Source organism: Plasmodium falciparum (assembly GCF_000002765.6).
Source record: "Plasmodium falciparum 3D7 genome assembly, chromosome: 10".
Classification (NCBI taxonomy): Eukaryota; Apicomplexa; class Aconoidasida; order Haemosporida; family Plasmodiidae; genus Plasmodium; species Plasmodium falciparum.
Genome location: NC_037281.1, coordinates 39,665 through 59,668, shown reverse-complemented (window position 1 = coordinate 59,668; position 20,004 = coordinate 39,665). Strand labels below are relative to the sequence as shown.

Below are 20,004 nucleotides of genomic sequence, written 5' to 3'. Positions count from 1 at the left end.
TTTCATTTGTTTGTGAAATTAGAAATATTCTGAATTTATTTTATCAAGTGTTTTTTAAAAATATGTTACCATATATTTTGGTAGAACATATATTTTTTTTTATGGAATATTGAATTTTATTTTTTTTCCATTATGAAATTATTGTCTACATTTTTGTTTAATTGAAGTTAGAATAAAATAAAAATAATATAAAATGTAATTTTATAATATGTAATATTTAAAAAAAAGAATGTTACTGTTTTAAAAATGATATGTTTTCATTTAATTTAGATATAATAAAATATATTTAAGACATTTCTATGCTATATAAATACGTGGTAATTAATAAGAATATGATTAATAGGTAAAAGTTTTTTTTAATTTAATTGCATAGTATTTTTTTTAATATAAAAATTGAATAAATATTTTTAAAATAAATATTAGAATATAAATTTCAAAAGAATAAAAAGAATTAAAAGTTATTGTAATTAAAATTTTGACGTCAAAATTATATATTTGTATAAATTAAATAAGTAATAAAAATATTTTATGTAAAATAATTGTATCGTAAAATTTTATTTTTTCAAGAAAATATTATACAAATAAAATTATATCGTATCTAAAAAATATATATTATAAAATATAATTTATATGCAATTGACAAGTAGCATTATTTATATTCTAAAAAATAAATTATGTATATAAATTTTTATTTCATTCGTGATTCCATTAATTTTTTTCGTCTTTTGCGTAGCCATACATATAAAATTATAACAATAATAGTTAGTGCAATAAGCACGACAATTGCCATACCATAAGGGAAAAATGTTGAAGTACCAGCAGTTACAGCACTTTCAAAGGTATTAAAACTTCCCATAAGATGACTTAATGTAGGAGCCCCAGTTTTAATTGCAGTTTCTAATGAAGATAAAAAAAAGAAATTTACACCTATTGTGTTACTTGTAATATATGGAGCAAGTACTGGGAGCGAGCCAATTGCCGCTTGATAAGCAGCAGTAGCACCAGCTGCAATACCAAATTTTCCTAAAAGTGCAGAAGAAAAGGCACAAGTACCTACACCTGCAATACAACCTTCTTTTAAATTATTTAAATAGTTTTCATGTACTTTATTTGATGAAGATGATTTCTTCTTATATGAACATTCACAAGATTTATTACCTTCATTTGTGTACATACCCGATTTTAACATAATATGACTTTCATCACCAAACATTTCTTCATATGTTTTCAATAATTCTTTTTCTATCGTCGACATAGGTTCTGCACCATAACCACCTCTAGTTTTTGTTGCTTTTTTTTCTACTAGATCTTGTAATTGTTCATATGGATTATGAGTTTTTTGGTATTTTTTTATTGCTTCTTCGTTTAATTTATCAATTATTTCTTTGAGTTCTGGATCATTATGTTAATGTGGATTTTTTGGTCTCTCTATTTCTGCTAAGTGTCTTGATTTTGTGGATGTCTGTTGTGTTATCGTTTGAGTGAATCTTATATTATAATTGTTGTTTCGGCAATTTACCTAAAAATAAAAAAAAAAATAGGAATGAATAAATAAATAAATATATATATATATATATATATATATATATATATACATAAATAGTTGATCAATATATGTATATGTTATTGTAATACTAATATTTATTTGTATACATTTTGTGATAATAAAAGTGCATTAAATAATAAAGCAAATAATAACATTTTAAGGTGGTATGTATTAATTTTTATTTCACAAATGTAATATTTTCTATTCAAAATTATAGTAATATATTTGATATTAAATGATGTATATTATTTTATATAATTTTATTTTATAGTATTTATGTTAGGAGCGTTAAACATAATTTTTTATTTTTTTTTCATTTTATTTTACAATTATATTTTCATGATAAAGGTGCAATTATTTTTATAAGAAATATCATATCATATATAAAAGAAATATATAATAAAGTAAAAAAGATATTTTAATATTTTATAATTATTTATTTTATTTTTTAAAATATATTTTTTTAAGGTAATTCTATTACATATATATAAATAATATGATAAATTATTTTAAATATATTTTAATATATGTTGTTTATATGTATATAAAAATATAGTAATAAGGAACAGCATATTCTTACTAAGAAATATATATAAATGTGTTTAATAATAGTTGTTATGGGTGTATAATGTATAACAATAGTTTCATCAAATATATATCATAGGATACATATTAATATAATTATAATTTTGTAATTAATGAAACGTTTTGTTGTAAATTATAATATATAATATAAATCTTAAAAATTATGGAATATTATGTTTTTTTTATGTATTTTATTATATTTATTTTTATTTTTCGATTATTTTGTTTGTATTACTAAGGTTTATTCTATGTTACAATATGCTCTCTAATGTATCTATTGTGTTATTTAATTATATATATATGTATTTAATAGAATATTAAAAGGAAATAATATGAAATAATAACTATAAATAATTTATAAAACATAAATTATTATTATTATTATTATTATTAATATTTTAAATACAATAAAAATTAAACGATATTCTAAGGATAGTACATAATAAAATAGAGTAGTATATATTGAGATTTATAATTATTTATAATACAAATATATTGTATTTATATTTTAGATGTTGTAAATCATTCATTATATATATAATAAATATATGTATATCCTACAAACGAATTATAATACTTGTAAAATTTATAATATTTTATTAAAGTTATTACATTATATTAGTAATTTTAATAAACAAACATTTTTTAAATATTCATGTCCATATTAATTTTCAATATTTTATAATTTAAAATATAATAAAATATAAATATATATTATTTTTATTATTAATCTGTAGGTCATTAATATTTATAAAATGTTTTATATATCAAATTATGATAATAATATATTTTAGAAGAGTAAAAATGTAATAATAAATGAATATTGCTACTATAATACAATTATAAGCAATATATATATATATATAGTTCTTTATATTGCTGAATTGTGATGTTTACGAATTATAAATAAAATACATATAATATAAAAATTAATGTAAAACCTTAATAAATTATAATTATAACTCAACAGAGAAATAAATAATTAATATTTTTCTTATATTTTTTATAAAAAAAAAAAAATTAGGTTTCCCTGTTATAATTATTTCACATTTTACATATATATATATATATATGTTAATTATATATTTATTATTTAATTACATATCTACTATACAATGGAGTATTAAAAAATTAGAAAACCTTTAAAATAAGAAGGAATACATTACAGTTATAATTTATAAAATGTAGTTCTTGAGTTAATATTTAATTATATTATATATTTATTAAATAATGAAATTTTTATAATGTACTTTTGTATATATAATCTAATGGATATTTAAAATTTGTTCTATTTTTAATACATATAATTATAATTATATAGGTTATGTATTTTAAGGAGTTGAATTGAAATGATCTATTTATCTATAATAAGAATATTAAAATTGTGTGTTAATTAATTTTGATTTGAAATATTATCCATAATTTTATAAAATTAGATAATAAATAGGAATATATACATATACAAATAATACTTTTTTTCATTTTCATTATAATACATATATATATAATAGAATTAATATTATATTTATTGTAGTTATTGTTATTATGATTATTATTATTTTATTTTTCTTTTCTTTTTTTTTTATTGTTTTTTTTTTTTTTTATATTAATATAATTTTTTTTTGACTTATTTAAAATATTATATAAAAAATTTAAGACATTTAATATAATTGTTTTTTATTATGTTAATATTATTAAGAGTACTATAATATTTAGAAAAAAATATATATATCATTATATTATTAACTTTTATAAAACTATAAATATATTTATAATAATATTTTTGCCTGAACACAAAATATAAAAATAATAAATAAATATTATTAATTATATTATAAAATAATTTATTATATATATATATATATATATATGTGTATATATGTATATATTTTTGTGAATTACAATTAATACATTAAAAGAATAATGCAGATAGTATTCATAAAAAAAACATTATTCATCATACAATTTTAATATATTTTAAAAATAAATAATATTAATTTTTTAAAATATAATATAATTATAATAATATTATGATTAAGATGAAATTCCATTATGTAGGATATTATTCTGAAGAAGAAAATATGAAAAATACACTGAAAATTTGTTCCGTTAGACAAATATTTTTAAATTTGTTATCAATTGTTGGAATAGTATTAGTAGTAATATTAAACGTAAGTTAATAAATGTGAATATTTTTATAATATCAATTTATTTTTATAACCTATATTGACCTTTTTATAATAATTATTATTTCTTCAGAGTATAAGTATATGTGAAAAAAGTGAAACGATGAATGATGGGATTTATTTTATCCATAGAAGAAATTTATCTGAGTTAAAAGATGTAGAATATTCAGGATTAAGAAGTAACAATGAAATTTTTAAATTAAAAAATACTGTAGATGAAAAAAAATAATAATATACCTTTTAGTTCAGAAGGTTGTATTTGCGAAGATGATATAAAATATAATGGAGTTACAACTGAGGAAAAATGTAATAATATAAATTATAATGATTTATCAAAATAGTTAACCCTGGAAGAATTACACAATATAATAGATAATTAAGAATGTCCATCTAATGAAGGTTTTTATGGTATATGGAATCATGTTTTTGGTATAACTAAAGAAGGATTTGAAGATAAGGTAAAATATTTGTGGCTTTATATAGAAGATTATTTAAAAAAATATGAATATCAATGTTATCATGTTTGGGATCCCCTTAATCCTATATGTGTAAAATACTGAATACGGTACATGGTATAAATCAATGTGTGCTATTGGAGAATTACTATCATCTACAGATAAGGAATATACTCTTAATTTCTTTGGTTTAGTTAAAGATGGAGCATCGATTGATGAAATGAAAGAATTTATTTATTCATTTATAAAGTATTATGATACATTAAAAAATGAATTATTTAATGAGAAGAAGAATATATTTACAGAAAGGATGAAAAATCGAAAAAGATTATATGTACAACTTAAATTAATATGAATGTGAATTATGTTGTTATATAAAAAAATAGACGTAAATATTCATTTTACTTTATTATGTAAAAACATTATTTAACATATATTTATTAAATTCTTTATATCAGTTGTTATATAATAGAATATATAATGAAAAAAATATAAATTATATTATATTATATTATAATGTATAATTATTTGTGAATATCCATGAACAATTTCATAATTCATTTTTAATAGTATCAATGTAGCTATTAATTTATGAAATGGATCGATCGATTAGTTATTACACATATTGTTAAAAAATATTTTTTTTCTAAAATAAAGGAAAATATATTAGTATCATAAAAGTTTTGTTATAACAATATTTTTATGTTTTCTATTTACATTGTTCTTTTTGCGTTCTTGTTTTTTCAGTTTTTTCAAGTTATTATTTTTTTTTTGTTTTTTTTTGAACTCATACGTACTATCATCATCATTATAGGAAATAATTTAATTTTTAGAAAAATTAGGGATTTTCTTTTTTTAGTTATAAAATATGTATAAGTTAAAAATAAATAACTCCTTGTTTTTTCGTAATATATATAACATTGTGTTACTTATTTAATATATAATAATAATATAATCATTAGAATATATAGTAATTAATTATTTTGTTACTAAATGTAATAATACAATTAATGTATGATAAATTTTAAAATACTATTACTATTTTAAGAAATATATATATATATATAATTATTATTATTATATAAATATAATACATTTGTATAAGATAAAACACTACATAAAAGAATAAAATGCATTGTGTAATAGTATATTTAATTTCTAATTTCCTTAATTTTTTTTTTTATTTTTTATTATTTTTTTTTTTTTATTTTCTTTTTGGTTTTGTTTTCTACTTTTAATAAATATTAAAATTTATTTTTGTGATAATTATATAATTAAATAGTGTAATAATTAATATTTTTTTAAAATAAGTTCAAATATTTTTATAAAAATAATAATATTAACCTTTGGAACTACGTAGATAAATTAGAGAGAAAGCTATAACATACAAGAATTTTTCGAAAAGAAATAAAAAAAAAAGAATTTTTCGAACAAAAAAAAATAAAAACAAGAATTTTTCGAACAAAAAAAAATAAAAACAAGAATTTTTCGAACAAAAAAAAATAAAAACAAGAATTTTTCGAACAAAAAAAAATAAAAACAAGAATTTTTCGAACAAAAAAAAATAAAAACAAGAATTTTTCGAACAAAAAAAAAAAAAAAATAGAATTTTTCGAACAAAAAAAAAAAAAAAAATAGAATTTTTCGAACAAAAAAAAAAAAAAAAAGAATTTTTCGAACCAAAAAAAAAAAAAAATACAATTACTATTAGTTTGAAAAATACTTATATCTTTTATTATAATACACAATATTAATTGTAAATAGTTTTATATAATTGAAATAATACCAAGTTTATGTTGTAATATCCATTATGTGCATATATATTCTAATAAGTTCTTATATACGTATTGTATACCTTCAAAAATTATTTCTCTACACATTTTTATGTGATTTACAACGAAAAACTATTTATTTGTAACTATAGTTTTATTTATTATATACATATATTAAAACAAAATTAATATTATAATTTATCGTAGGATCTAAAATTAGATTTTAGTAGAAATTAAAATGATAATTTATAAAAAATGTGATATATTTTATTATATTATATATTTTTTTCTTGCAATTTATTATTTTTTAATTTGTTTTTTGTTTTGAATAAAAGGGAATAATATGGTTGCAGTAAAAAAATATATATATATAATGGCAAAATAATTGTGTATTATAGTAAAAGCCTATAATAATAAATTAGATTAAACATATGTGATTCTTATATGACAATAAAATATATTATTATATATGAATTTTTCTAGCAACAATTTTAATCATAAAATAATATAAGTATCACAATAAGTATGAAACTGCACTACTCTAATATATTATTATTTTTCTTTCCATTAAATATATTAGTAACATCATATCATGTACGAATCAAATATTTATAAATATATATATATATATATATATATAGTATTTTATAATTTATCTAAATATACAATATACCTATTTATAACAAATATATATATAAATATATAAATATATATATATATATATATATATATATATATATATGATATATTTTTTTATAGGTATATAATAAAAATAAAATATACATCACACCACATCATACAACAACTACTACATTACGAATGTTAAGCGAATATGGCGTACATACGTCAATTTATAAAAATGATGAAAATATGAAATCTTTGAAGGAAAATTTCGATCGACAAACGTCACAACGTTTTGAAGAATACGAACAACGTATGATCAGAAAAAGAAAAAAATACAAAGAACAGTGCGACAAAGATATACAAAAAATTATTGAAAAAGATAAAATGGACAAATCATTAGCAGAAAAAGTAGAAACAGGTTGTCTTAAGTATGGGTGTGGGCTAGGTGGTGTTGCAGGAAGTGTTGGATTATTCGGGGGATTTGGTATCTATGGTTGGAAAACCGCCGCTTTAGCAGCTTCTAAGAATGCGGCCGTAGCTGAGGCTACTGCTAAGGGTGTGGCTAAAGCAATTGATTTAGTAAAATCAACATTTGATGTACAAAATATAGCTGGTCAACCATTGGAAACAGTTCTTAATGTAATAAATTATACTGATGTATCAAATATTTATCATTTGATTTATTCTCAATATAAGACCACATGTATATCTACTTCCTCTACCCCTGTCACTGGCGGTCCTGAGACTTTTTGCATTTCGATTTGGAATAAATCTTTATCTGGATTGGGAAGTAATGTGGTATTTGTTGAAGAAACAAAGGTTATAGAAGCAACTGTAAAAACTATCGTCTCGAGTGCCGAAAAGGTTGCTGGAGAAGCTTTAGAAAAGGCTACTGAAGGAGTTATAAAAACCAGCACTGCAACAATAGAATCTACATATGCTAGTTGCCAGATTGCTATTATTGCTTCTGTTGTTGCATTATTAATTATAGCTTTAGTTATGATAATTATTTATTTAGTTTTACGTTATCGTAGAAAAAAAAAAATGAATAAAAAAGCCCATTACACAAAATTATTAAATCAAAAAATATATAGTTTCAAGATATTAAATCCATTTTTATGTTGTATGAACTCTAGATGTTTGAATACATGAATATTATTATAATTCAATTTTTATAACATTATATATTTTTTTTGTCTATAATGTTTTTTTGTTTATACTTATATGTTTATTAAATTATTTAATTTATATTTATTTATTTTTTTTTTAGTGAATTGAGTGTAAATTATATATTTGTTTTTTTTTTATTAAAGATTATATATATATACATATATATTTATTTATTATACACTCATTAAGAATACCTTACAATATATATATTTTAAATTTTTTATATAAAAATATATATAATGGAATATATTATAGAATGAATATATTATATTATTAATCTTATATTGATATATTATTTTTAATATAATTATATTAATATAATATAAACTAATATAAATAAATCTAATTTTAATAAATAACATTCATCTATATCATTTGTACCATATTATTTTTATAATATATATATATGTATTATTATTTTAGATATCAATGTCATGTGTAACAAAAAAAAAAAATTTTTTTGTTAATTATTTTTTATCTTATTTATTCTTTTTTTTTTAATAAAATAAAATATGTGTAATATTATTACAGGACACATATTTAAAAAAAATATGATATATATATATATATATATAATTTTTTTTATATAGTAACAAAAAATATATTTTCATAAAGATATATCTATATTTCAACACATTATAATATAATATGAATTAAATTAGTATCACAATAATTATTATTATAAAATAGTAACAATATAATATATAATAATTATGTTTATGGATATCACTTTTGCTTGACTATACCAATATATATAATTAATATTATAGATAATTTGAAACAATATATAAATATTAATAACTTGTAAAATGTTAATAATAAATATATATATAATATATTTTTTCTATTTATGTATATATTATAATTAAGAATTTATCATTATTAATATTATAGAATAGTAATATTTACTATAAGTTTATTTTCAAAAAGTACATCATTAAAAAAAATTCTATTATAATGTAATCATACCATTAGTTTTTTATATATTGTACAAATAATATATGATATTTTGTATTACATCAATATAATATATATATATATATATATATATAATGTTTACAACAAAAAAAAAAATTAAATATATTATAATTATATGTGGCATCTTTCGAAAATATTTCAAATTGTATTCTTGTAATAATAATGGAATATTTATAATTTATTAAATTATATTTTATAATAATCTAATATATATTTCATTTAAATATCCTATTATATATATATATATATATATATATAAATTATTATAGCATAATTATGTAACATAAAATAATAGATACAATAGAGAGAATTTTCTAACATAGAATAACGCTTATTAAAAAATATGAAATAAACTAAAAAGAAAAATATAAATTTTAAAATATAAATATAAAATATTTTATTATATTAGTTTTAAGATTAATATTATATTTTATTAATTACAAGAAAATTTTGTTAGTTACGCAATAGTAATTATATTACATAATTTTTATTTATATTTATTTGATAAATATTATATGAGCTATTATGTTATATATATGTTTTGCACCCATAAAAACTACTGTTTTACACATTTTTATGATTTGTGCAACAGAAAACAAGTTGTTTATAACTACTGTTTTAATTGTTATGTAAATGTATAAAAATAAAATTTAATTGTAATTTATGTTTTGACATAAAATTAAATTTTATTACAAATTAGAAATTCAAAATAAAAAAAATGTGATATATTTTGATATATTATATTATATTTTTAATTTTAATTTTTTTTTTTTTGGTAGCGGAAGAATTATTGAGGTTCCAATGATGCAATATATTTTTATAATGGAAGTTAATTTTTTGTTATATTATAAAAAATATAGTTATATTTTATATTGCGTATATTTAATGTATTTATAAAATAATATAATATATTTTATGTGATGTTCTTATAATTTTTATCATAAATTATTATAAATAAAACAGAAAGAATGAAAGTCCATTATTTTAATATATTATTGTTTGCTCTTCCATTAAATATATTGGTAACATTGTGTCATGTGTGAAACAAATATTTTTAAATATAATTATAATATATATATATATATGTTAACATAAATTATATATAATAATTATACCTATATATTCATATATCTTATGTATATTAAATTTATATCAACATGCATTATATATTATAATTATAACAAAAATATATAATAATAAACAACTAATTATGACATACATACATATATATCCACATTTTTATAGGTAAGTTCCCCCAAAAAAAATCCATCCATCACACAAAAAAGACCAACCAGGAGATTATTATGCGAGTGCGAATTGTATGCACCTGCCAATTATGATAGTGTCCCACAAATGAAAGAAGTTATGGATAATTTCAATCGTCAAACACAACAGAGATTTCATGAATATGACGAACGTATGGTCGAAAAACGAATGCAATGTAAAGATAAATGCGATAAAGAAATACAAAAAATTATTTTAAAAGACAAATTAGAAAAACAAATGAAACAAGAGTTAACCACATTGGAAACAAAGATAACCACTGACGATATACCTACATGTATTTGCGAAAAGTCGTTAGCAGATAAAGTGGAAAAAGGGTGTTTGCGATGTGGAGGTGTGTTTGGTGGTGGTGTGGCGCCAGGTGTTGGATTATTAGGAGGAATTGGTCAACTTGGGCTAGATGTTTGGAAAGCTGCGGCAATTAAGGCCGCTACAGAATATGCCTTAACTGAGGGTGCTGCTAAGGGTTTGGCTGCAGGTAATGCCCATGGTATGAATATAGTTATTTATCATTTAAAAGAATTGCTTATAGATAAATTAGTTCCTAATATATGCAAAACGGTTTCTAGTACAGGCGATTATACTCGTGTCATAAATTTTAGTAAACTTATTATTCAAAAACGTGGGGCGATGTGTGGGGCGGATGGGGGCACTCTTAGTAAGGATATGTGCACACAAATTAATATTAATTTAGGTACAGTGCTACGAAATGGTAAAGCAAATCTTCCAGACAAGGAGGCTGTACCAAAAGTGTTAAACAGACTTGTTTCACAAGCTGATAAAGCTGCTAATGAAGTCGCCAAGGATACAAGTCAAAGTGTTGCTGTTAAAATCACAGAACAACAAACCGCTGCGATAAATGCTACATATACTAGTTGGCAGATTGCTATAACAGCTTCTGTTATTGCAATTGTAGTAATCGTTTTAATTATGGTAATTATTTATTTAATTTTACGTTATCGACGAAAAAAAAAAATGAAGAAAAAACTCCAATATATAAAACTATTAGAAGAATAGATATGATGTGTTCCTTACATTGATGTTGGTAGGTTGTTTGGTACACGTACTGTCTTTCTTTGAATATACCATGTTTTTTTTTTTGCATTATAAATAACTGCATAATTTTATATGTATTAGATTTATATATATATAAATTATTTTTTTATCATACTATTTATTTATGGACTAGTATCCTTTTTTTTAAAGACCTCTCAACTTTAATAAATAATATATTAATTAATTTATTTTAAATACTATATATATATATTTATACTATATAGAATTATATCAAATTTTGTAAGAACATAATATGACATATATTTATTAAATTCTTTATATCAGTTGTTTTATAAAGCAATAACTCATAAAACAAATACAAAATATATTATATTATAATATATAATTATTCGTGAGTATCCATCATCCATTTCAAAATTCAATTTTAATAGTATCAATGTAGCTATAATTTTATATAATTCTTTCATCGGCTATTTATTACACATAATGCTAAAAAATACTTTTTTCTAAAATAAAAAAAAAATATGGTAATACAAAGGTTATGATATTATAATAGTATTTTAATGTTCTGTTTTTTCCTTTTTCTTTTTCATTTTTTTCTAGTTATTAATTTTGCTTTTTTTTTTTTTTGGTACTCATACGTATTATGATCATTAATATAAGAAATAATTTCATTTTAAGAAATATGAAGAATTTTTTCTTTTAACGTTTCTAATTACGTATAAAATAAAAATAAATGATTTCTTGTTTTTTTATAGTATATATAATGTCGTATTACTTTTTTTAATATATATATAATAATATATTTTATTATAATATAATTGTTAAAAAATATAATAATTAATTATTTTGTTACAACATGTAAAAATACAATTAATTTATGATAAGTTTTGAAATAGTATAACTACTATTTTAAGAAATATATATATAATAATACATGTTATTAATAAATATATTTGAATAACATAAAACAATAGAATTTATTATGTAGTAGTATGTATAATTTCTTACATCGATAATTGTTTTCTTTTTAATAATAATAAATATTAATATTATTTTTGATAATTATATAATTTAATACTTCAATGATAAATAAACGTTTTAAAAAACTTCGAAATATTTTTATTTAAAATAAATAAAAATTAAAACAATAATATTAATCTTATTAACAACGTAGATAAATTAGAGAGAATGTTTTAACATACAACAAATTTTAGAACAAAACAAATAACATAATATATGGAAATTGATTTATTAATATATATGTACTATTAGTTTAAAAAGATTGTATATAATTTATTATGTTATACAATATTTGTTGTTAATTGTTTTTATAACAACAATGTTACGAAATTATATGTTTTAATAACTATTTCATACGTATTTCATATATATATGTTCTAAAATGTTATTATATATATATATATATATATATATATATATATGTCATGTACAATTTTCAAAAAGTTGGTTTTACACATTTGTAAATAATTTACAACACAAAAATATGTTGTATTATTACTATATTGTAACATGTTATTAAAAAATATGAAATAAAAAAAAAATGACCATTATAATTTAATGTGTTGATATAAAATTGAATTTCATTACAAATTAAAAAAAAAAAAAAAAAATTTTTGAAAAATATAAAATTTTTTGATAAATTTTTTTAATATTCATTTTTTTTTTTTTTTTTTTTTTTTTTTTATGTTATAAATAAAAGAGCAAATGTGGTTCCACTATAAAAAAAATATATTGGTACAATGGGAAAATAATTGTTAATTATATTAAATAAATTATAATAATATATTAGGTTAAACATATTTAATTTATTTATAAAATAAAAGAAAATATTTTATGTGATTTTTTTAGTTATAATTTTTATCATTAAATAATATACGTATCACAATTAAAAAAAATGAAAGTCCATTATATTAATATATTATTGTTTGCTCTTCCATTAAATATATTGGTAATTCCATGTTACATATGTATTAAATATTGATTAATATTATAAAATATATATATATATATTACGATAACACACATATAATTATTATATCTATATATCCATATATAATATATATATAGTCAAAATATACATATATATAACAAATACATATAAGCATAAACAACTAATTATAACATACATATATATATTGAATTCTTTATAGGAACATAATAAAAATGAACCACACACCACACCAAATCATACACAAACCACCAGATCATTATGCGAGTGCAAATTATATTCACCGGCGAACTATGATAGTGATCCCGAAATGAAAAGAGTAATGCAACAATTTGAGGATCGTACAACACAACGATTTCACGAATATGACGAAAAGATGCAAAGTAAACGAATACAATGTAAAGATCGATGTGACAAAGAAATTCAAAAAATTATATTAAAAGATAAATTAGAAAAACAAATGGTAGAACAGTTTTCCACATTACAAACTGATATACAAAGTGACTCCATTCCTACCTGCATTTGCGAAAAATCCTTGGAGGACAAAATGGAAAAAGAATGCTTGAAATGTGCACAAAATTTGGGAGGTATTGTTGCACCCTCTACAGGAGTATTAGGTGAAATTGCTGCACTTGCTGTAAATGCCTGGAAAACTGAGGCAATTAAGGCTGCTATCGCAGCTGCTGAAAAATCTGGTCTTGCTGCCGGTAAAGTTGCTGGTGATATTGAAGGTGCGGCTAAAGTAATTGAATTAGTAAAATCAACATTTAAAATAGAGAAATTAGGTTTTAGTACACTGGAGTCAATTATTAATACAAACACATATACTAATGTCACACTCATTAGTAGATCTATTCATTCTGAATATATCAGATCGGATTGTGGAAATATTTTATCTTTATCTAGCAGGAAGAATCCTATTTGCACTTCTGTGGAGAAACAAATTGTAGCTAAAAAGGTAGGTAATGGTGTTTCACCCAAAGATTTTATAGAAACAATTGTAGAAGAAGTTGTTGAAGCAGCCGATGGGGTTGCTGATACGGAAGCTGCTAGGGTGACTGCCACTAAAACAGCAGCATTTGAAGCAAGAAACATAGCGGCAGTAGAAGCTACAACTACTCCTTACTATACTCCTATAATAGTATCAATAGTTGCAATAGTGGTCATAATTTTAATTATGGTAATAATATATTTAATTTTACGTTATCGACGAAAAAAGAAAATGAAGAAAAAACTGCAATATATAAAATTATTGAAAGAATAGATATGATGTGTTTGTTATATAGATTTTGGTAGGACGTTTGATAGACGTATTCTTTTTCTTTGAATGTGCCATGTTTTTTTTTCCATTACAAAATAACTATATTTTTTTTATATTTATTAGATATTTATATATATAATATATTTTGTTACCATACTGTTTATTTATTAGCTATTGTATTAATTAATTATTGATTATTATCATTTTTTTTCAAGACCTTTTTACTTTAATAAGTAATGTATTTGTTAATTTAATTTTAAATACAATATAAATATATATCTATGTATTTATATTATATATAATTATATAATTTTTTAAGAATATAATATAACATATACATATTAAATTCGTTATATGTATGTTCTCTAAAGGAATACATAACAACACAAATATAAAATATATTATATTTTTATATATAATTATTCGTGATTATCAATCAACGATTTGAAAATTCAATTTTAATAGTATAAATGCAGCTATAAATTTATGAAATGTATCGAAAGGTTATTTATTTAACATATCGTTAAAAAGTGTTTTTTTCTAAAATAAAAAAAAAAAAATATATATACGTATAAAGTTCATGATATTATAACAATATTTTAATATTTTCTATTTTCGTTGTTTTTGGTTCGTTCTTGCTTTTTAATTTTGTTCTAGTTATTAATTTTGCTTTTTTCTTTTATAGTTATAAATTATGTATAAATTAAAAATAAATAACTCTGTGTTTTATCGTAATATGTATAACATCGTATTACGTATTTAATATATAATAATAATATAATTATTAAAATATATAGTAATTAATTATTTGGTTACAATATGTAATAATAGAATTAATGTATGATAAATTCTAATATACTATGATTATTTTAAGAAATATATATATATAATTATTATTATTATAAATAGAATATATTTGTATAAGATAAAACACTACATAAAACAATACAATGTATTGTGTAATAGTATATATAATTTCTCATTTTGTTAAGTGTTTTTTTTTTTTTTCCTTTTTTTTTTTTTTTTTTTTGAATTTTGTTTTCTAATAATAATAAATATTAAAAATATATTTTTGTGATAATTATATAATTAAATAGTTTAATAATTAATATTTTTTTAAAATAAGTTCAAATATTTTTATAAAAATAATAATATTAACCTTTGCAACAACGTAGATAAATTAGAGAGAAAGGTATAAAATAAAACAATTTTTGGAAAAAAAAAAAAAATAACAAAATATAAAAAAAATACAATTACTATTAGTTTGAAAAATACTTATATCTTTTATTATAATACACAATATTAATTGTAAATTGTTTTATATAATTGAAATAATGCCACGTTTATGTTGTAATATCTATTATATGCATATATATCCTCATAAGTTCTTATGTACGTATTGTACACCTTTAACAATTATTTTTCTACACATTTGTATATAATTCGCAAAACAAAAAAGGAGTTGTTTGTAACTATAGATTTATTTATTATATACATATATATTAAAATAAAATTAATATTATAATTTATCGTATGATATAAAATTAGATTTTAGTAGAAATTAAAACGATAATTTATAAAGAATATGGAAATTTTTTACTATATTATTTATTTTTTTCTTCCTATTTATTATTTTTTAATTTTTTTTTGTTGTGAATAAATGGGAAAAATATGGTTGCAGTAAGAAAATATATTTTTATATAATGGGAAAAAAATTGTGTATTATAGTACAAGCCTATAATTACATATTAGATTAAGCATACGTAATTCTTATATTACAACAAAATATATTATTATATATGAATTTTTTTAGTTATAATTTTAATGATAAAAAAATATAAGTATCACATTAAATATGAAACTTCACTGCTCTAAAATATTATTATTTTTACTTCCATTAAATATATTAGTAACATCATTATCAAATGTATGAATAAAAAAATGACAACAATAATATATATATATATATGAAGTTTTATTATTTATGTAAATATACAATATACATATTTATTACAAGTATATAAAATAATAAATTACAATTAAATATAACATATATAAATATATAATAAATTCTTTATAGGTGCATAATAATAATAAACTATACAACACACCACATCATATACCAACTACTACATCACGAATGTTAAGCGAATGTGACCTATATATACCCAAATATGATAATGATGCGGATATGAAATCAGTAAAGGAAAATTTCGATAGACAAACGTCACAACGTTTTGAAGAATACGATGAACGTATGAAAGGTAAACGCCAAAAACGTAAAGAACAACGTGACAAAAATATACAAGAAATTATTGAAAAAGATAAAATGGACAAATCATTAGCAGAAAAAGTAGAAAAAGGTTGTCTTAGGTGTGGGTGTGGTCTAGGAGGTGTTGCAGCAAGTGTTGGATTATTCGGGGGATTAGGTATCTATGTTTCTAAAAGCGCAGCGTTGGCAACAGCTATAGCTGAAGGTGCTGAGACCGCTAAAGCTGCCGGTGAAGCTGCACGTATTCCAGCAGCTATTGATGCAGTCATTAAAGGAATAACAAAAGTATTTGGTGTATCAACTCTAGATGGTAAGGAATTGGGAACATATATTACTGCAACAAATTATACTAATTTCAAAACCATTGCTCTTGCCATAAATGAACAATATAATCCATTGTCATGTATAATACCTGACCCTGGTGCTGATAAGTCTATTTGCCCTTGGGTGATGAGAAATTTTTTTGCTGCAAAGGATAGTCCAAGGAATGTTGTTTCAGCGTATAATTCTATAGAAGTAGCTGTAAAATCTATTGTCTTAGAAGCTCAAAGTGTTACTGAAAGAGCTGCAAAAAAGGCTACTGAAGATGTTATAAAAAGTAGCATTGCTGCAGTAGACGCTAAATATGTTATTTGCCAGAATGCTATAATTGCTTCTGTTGTTGCATTATTAATTATAGTTTTAGTTATGATAATTATTTATTTAGTTTTACGTTATCGTAGAAAAAAAAAAATGAACAAAAAACAACAATACACAAAATTATTAAATCAATAAATATATGGTTTCATGATATTAAATTCAATTTAATGTTTTGTGAATTTTATGTTTATAATACAAGGATATTATTATAATTCAATTTTTATAACAATATATATATATATTTTTTTGTTTAATGTTATGTGGTTATTAAATTAATTAACTTATATTTATTAATTTTTTTTTAATGAAATGAGTGTAAATTATATATATATTTTTATAATATATAATATGTTTATTCTAAATAATATTAACTACTTATGTGATTATAATTAATATATATAACACTATATATATGATTGTATATAATAAGACCACAAAATTAAAAAATATAACATAATATATAACACAATATAATCATGTTATATATGTGTACATATATATGATATAATATAATTTCTAACACTAAAAATTAAATACCAAAAAAAAAAAAAAAAAAAAAAAATCGATATTTGTATAATAATATTTGTATATATATAATTTGTTTATTTGTTTTTGTATAATATTTGTAAATATATTGGATTCAAAATTTATTGAGTAATATTTTTATTTTATTTATTTTTTTGAATTTTTTTTAAATGTCATTGTACATAATTCAATATATAATTTTTATTTTATTTGTATAATATATATATGTTTTATTTTGTTTTGACACATTTGATTATTTGTATAAAATATTTTTTTTTATTTTGTTTTAATTTGACACATTTGATTATTTGTATATATATTTTGTTTGAATTTTTTTATTAATTTGTTTTTGGATATTTGTATATATAAATTTGTTTTATTTGTATAATATATATATAATTACATAAAAAAAAAAAAACATAAAAATATACAGCTTACCATATAAATTATATTCATAGTAGTATATTATATGGTTCCATATTAAAATAAACTAATATAATACACTAAAATATTTCTTATTATATATATATATATATTTAATATAGTAACAACAAAAATGTTTTCAACACCATATACGGATATATCAACACATTATAATATAATAATAATGAATTAATCTAATCTTACAATAAGTATTATTATAAAATAGTAACAATATAATATATCATATATAATAATTGTATTGGAATAACAATATTTATATGATATCCTTTTTTTTTTTTTTTTTTTTTTTGTATTCATACGTACTATCATCATCAATATAGGAAATAAATTCTTTTTAAGAAATATGAAGAATTTTTTTTTAACGCTTCTAATTACGTATAAAATAAAAATAAATGATTCCTTGTTTTTCCATAGTATATATAATGTCGCGTTATTTGTTTATTGTATAATAATATATTTATTAAAATATGTAGTAATTAATTATTTTGTTACAACATGTAATAATAAAATTAATGTATAATAAGTTGTAAAATACCATAACTTCTATTTTAAGAAATATATATATAATAATACACGTTATGATTATAATATATTTGAATAACATAAAACAATAGAATGTATTATGTAATAGTACGTATAATATCTTATTTTGTTATTTGTTTTTTTTTTAATAATAATAAATATTTATATTTTTTGCGATAATTATATAATTTACTACTTTAATGATAAATTAACGTTTTAATTTATTTGTAATATTTTTATAAAAAAAAAAAAATAATATTAATCTTAGTAACAACATAGATAAATTAGAGGGAATTTTATAACATACAATAAATTTTAGAACAAAACAAATAACATAATATATGAAAATTTATTTATTAATATATATGTATATATTATTATTTGAAGAAGATTTTATATCATTTATTATGTTATAAAATATTTGTTGTTAATTGTTTTTATAACAACAATGTTACGAAATTATATGTTTTAATAACTATTTCATAAGTATTTCATATATATATATTATAAATTGGTATTATATATATGTCATACACAATTTCCAAAACGTTGGTTTTGCACATTTGTAAATAATTTACAACACAGAAATATGTTGTATTATTACTATATCGTTAGATATTATTGAGAAAAATGAAAAAAATAAAAAAAAAATAAACCAAAAATAACCATAATAATTTATTGTATTGATATAACATTAAATTTCATTCAAAATTAAAAAAAAAAATTATAAAAAATGTATTATATTTTGAAAT

General features: G+C 19.0%; 4 protein-coding genes and 2 pseudogenes across 4 annotated transcripts, besides 2 other annotated features; 5 read left to right on the top strand and 1 right to left on the bottom strand.

Moving 5' to 3' along the window:
• Positions 1-688: 688 nt before the first annotated feature.
• On the bottom strand, positions 689-1,701 carry PF3D7_1000800 (annotated as a pseudogene).
• Positions 689-1,701: a sequence feature (stevor, pseudogene).
• Positions 1,702-4,170: 2,469 nt separating this feature from the next.
• Positions 4,171-5,127, top strand: PF3D7_1000700 (annotated as a pseudogene).
• Positions 4,171-5,127: a sequence feature (Plasmodium exported protein (PHISTa), unknown function, pseudogene).
• A 1,942-nt stretch (positions 5,128-7,069) lies between these two features.
• On the top strand, positions 7,070-8,320 carry PF3D7_1000600 (rifin; the record flags this gene model as incomplete). Its single annotated transcript, XM_001347257.1, has 2 exons — positions 7,070-7,138; positions 7,304-8,320. The coding sequence occupies 2 exons, from the start codon at positions 7,070-7,072 to the stop codon at positions 8,318-8,320; spliced, it is 1,086 nt and encodes a 361-aa protein (XP_001347293.1).
• A 1,964-nt stretch (positions 8,321-10,284) lies between these two features.
• Positions 10,285-11,617, top strand: PF3D7_1000500 (rifin; the record flags this gene model as incomplete). Its single annotated transcript, XM_024473271.1, has 2 exons — positions 10,285-10,338; positions 10,562-11,617. The coding sequence occupies 2 exons, from the start codon at positions 10,285-10,287 to the stop codon at positions 11,615-11,617; spliced, it is 1,110 nt and encodes a 369-aa protein (XP_024329082.1).
• A 1,918-nt stretch (positions 11,618-13,535) lies between these two features.
• Positions 13,536-14,853, top strand: PF3D7_1000400 (rifin; the record flags this gene model as incomplete). The annotated part of the gene is made up of 2 exons (XM_001347255.1): positions 13,536-13,589; positions 13,792-14,853. The coding sequence occupies 2 exons, from the start codon at positions 13,536-13,538 to the stop codon at positions 14,851-14,853; spliced, it is 1,116 nt and encodes a 371-aa protein (XP_001347291.1).
• Positions 14,854-16,705: 1,852 nt separating this feature from the next.
• PF3D7_1000300 (rifin) lies at positions 16,706-17,896 on the top strand (the record flags this gene model as incomplete). The annotated part of the gene is made up of 2 exons (XM_001347254.1): positions 16,706-16,777; positions 16,931-17,896. 2 exons carry the CDS (start codon positions 16,706-16,708, stop codon positions 17,894-17,896), a joined length of 1,038 nt encoding a protein of 345 aa, XP_001347290.1.
• Positions 17,897-20,004: the final 2,108 nt, after the last annotated feature.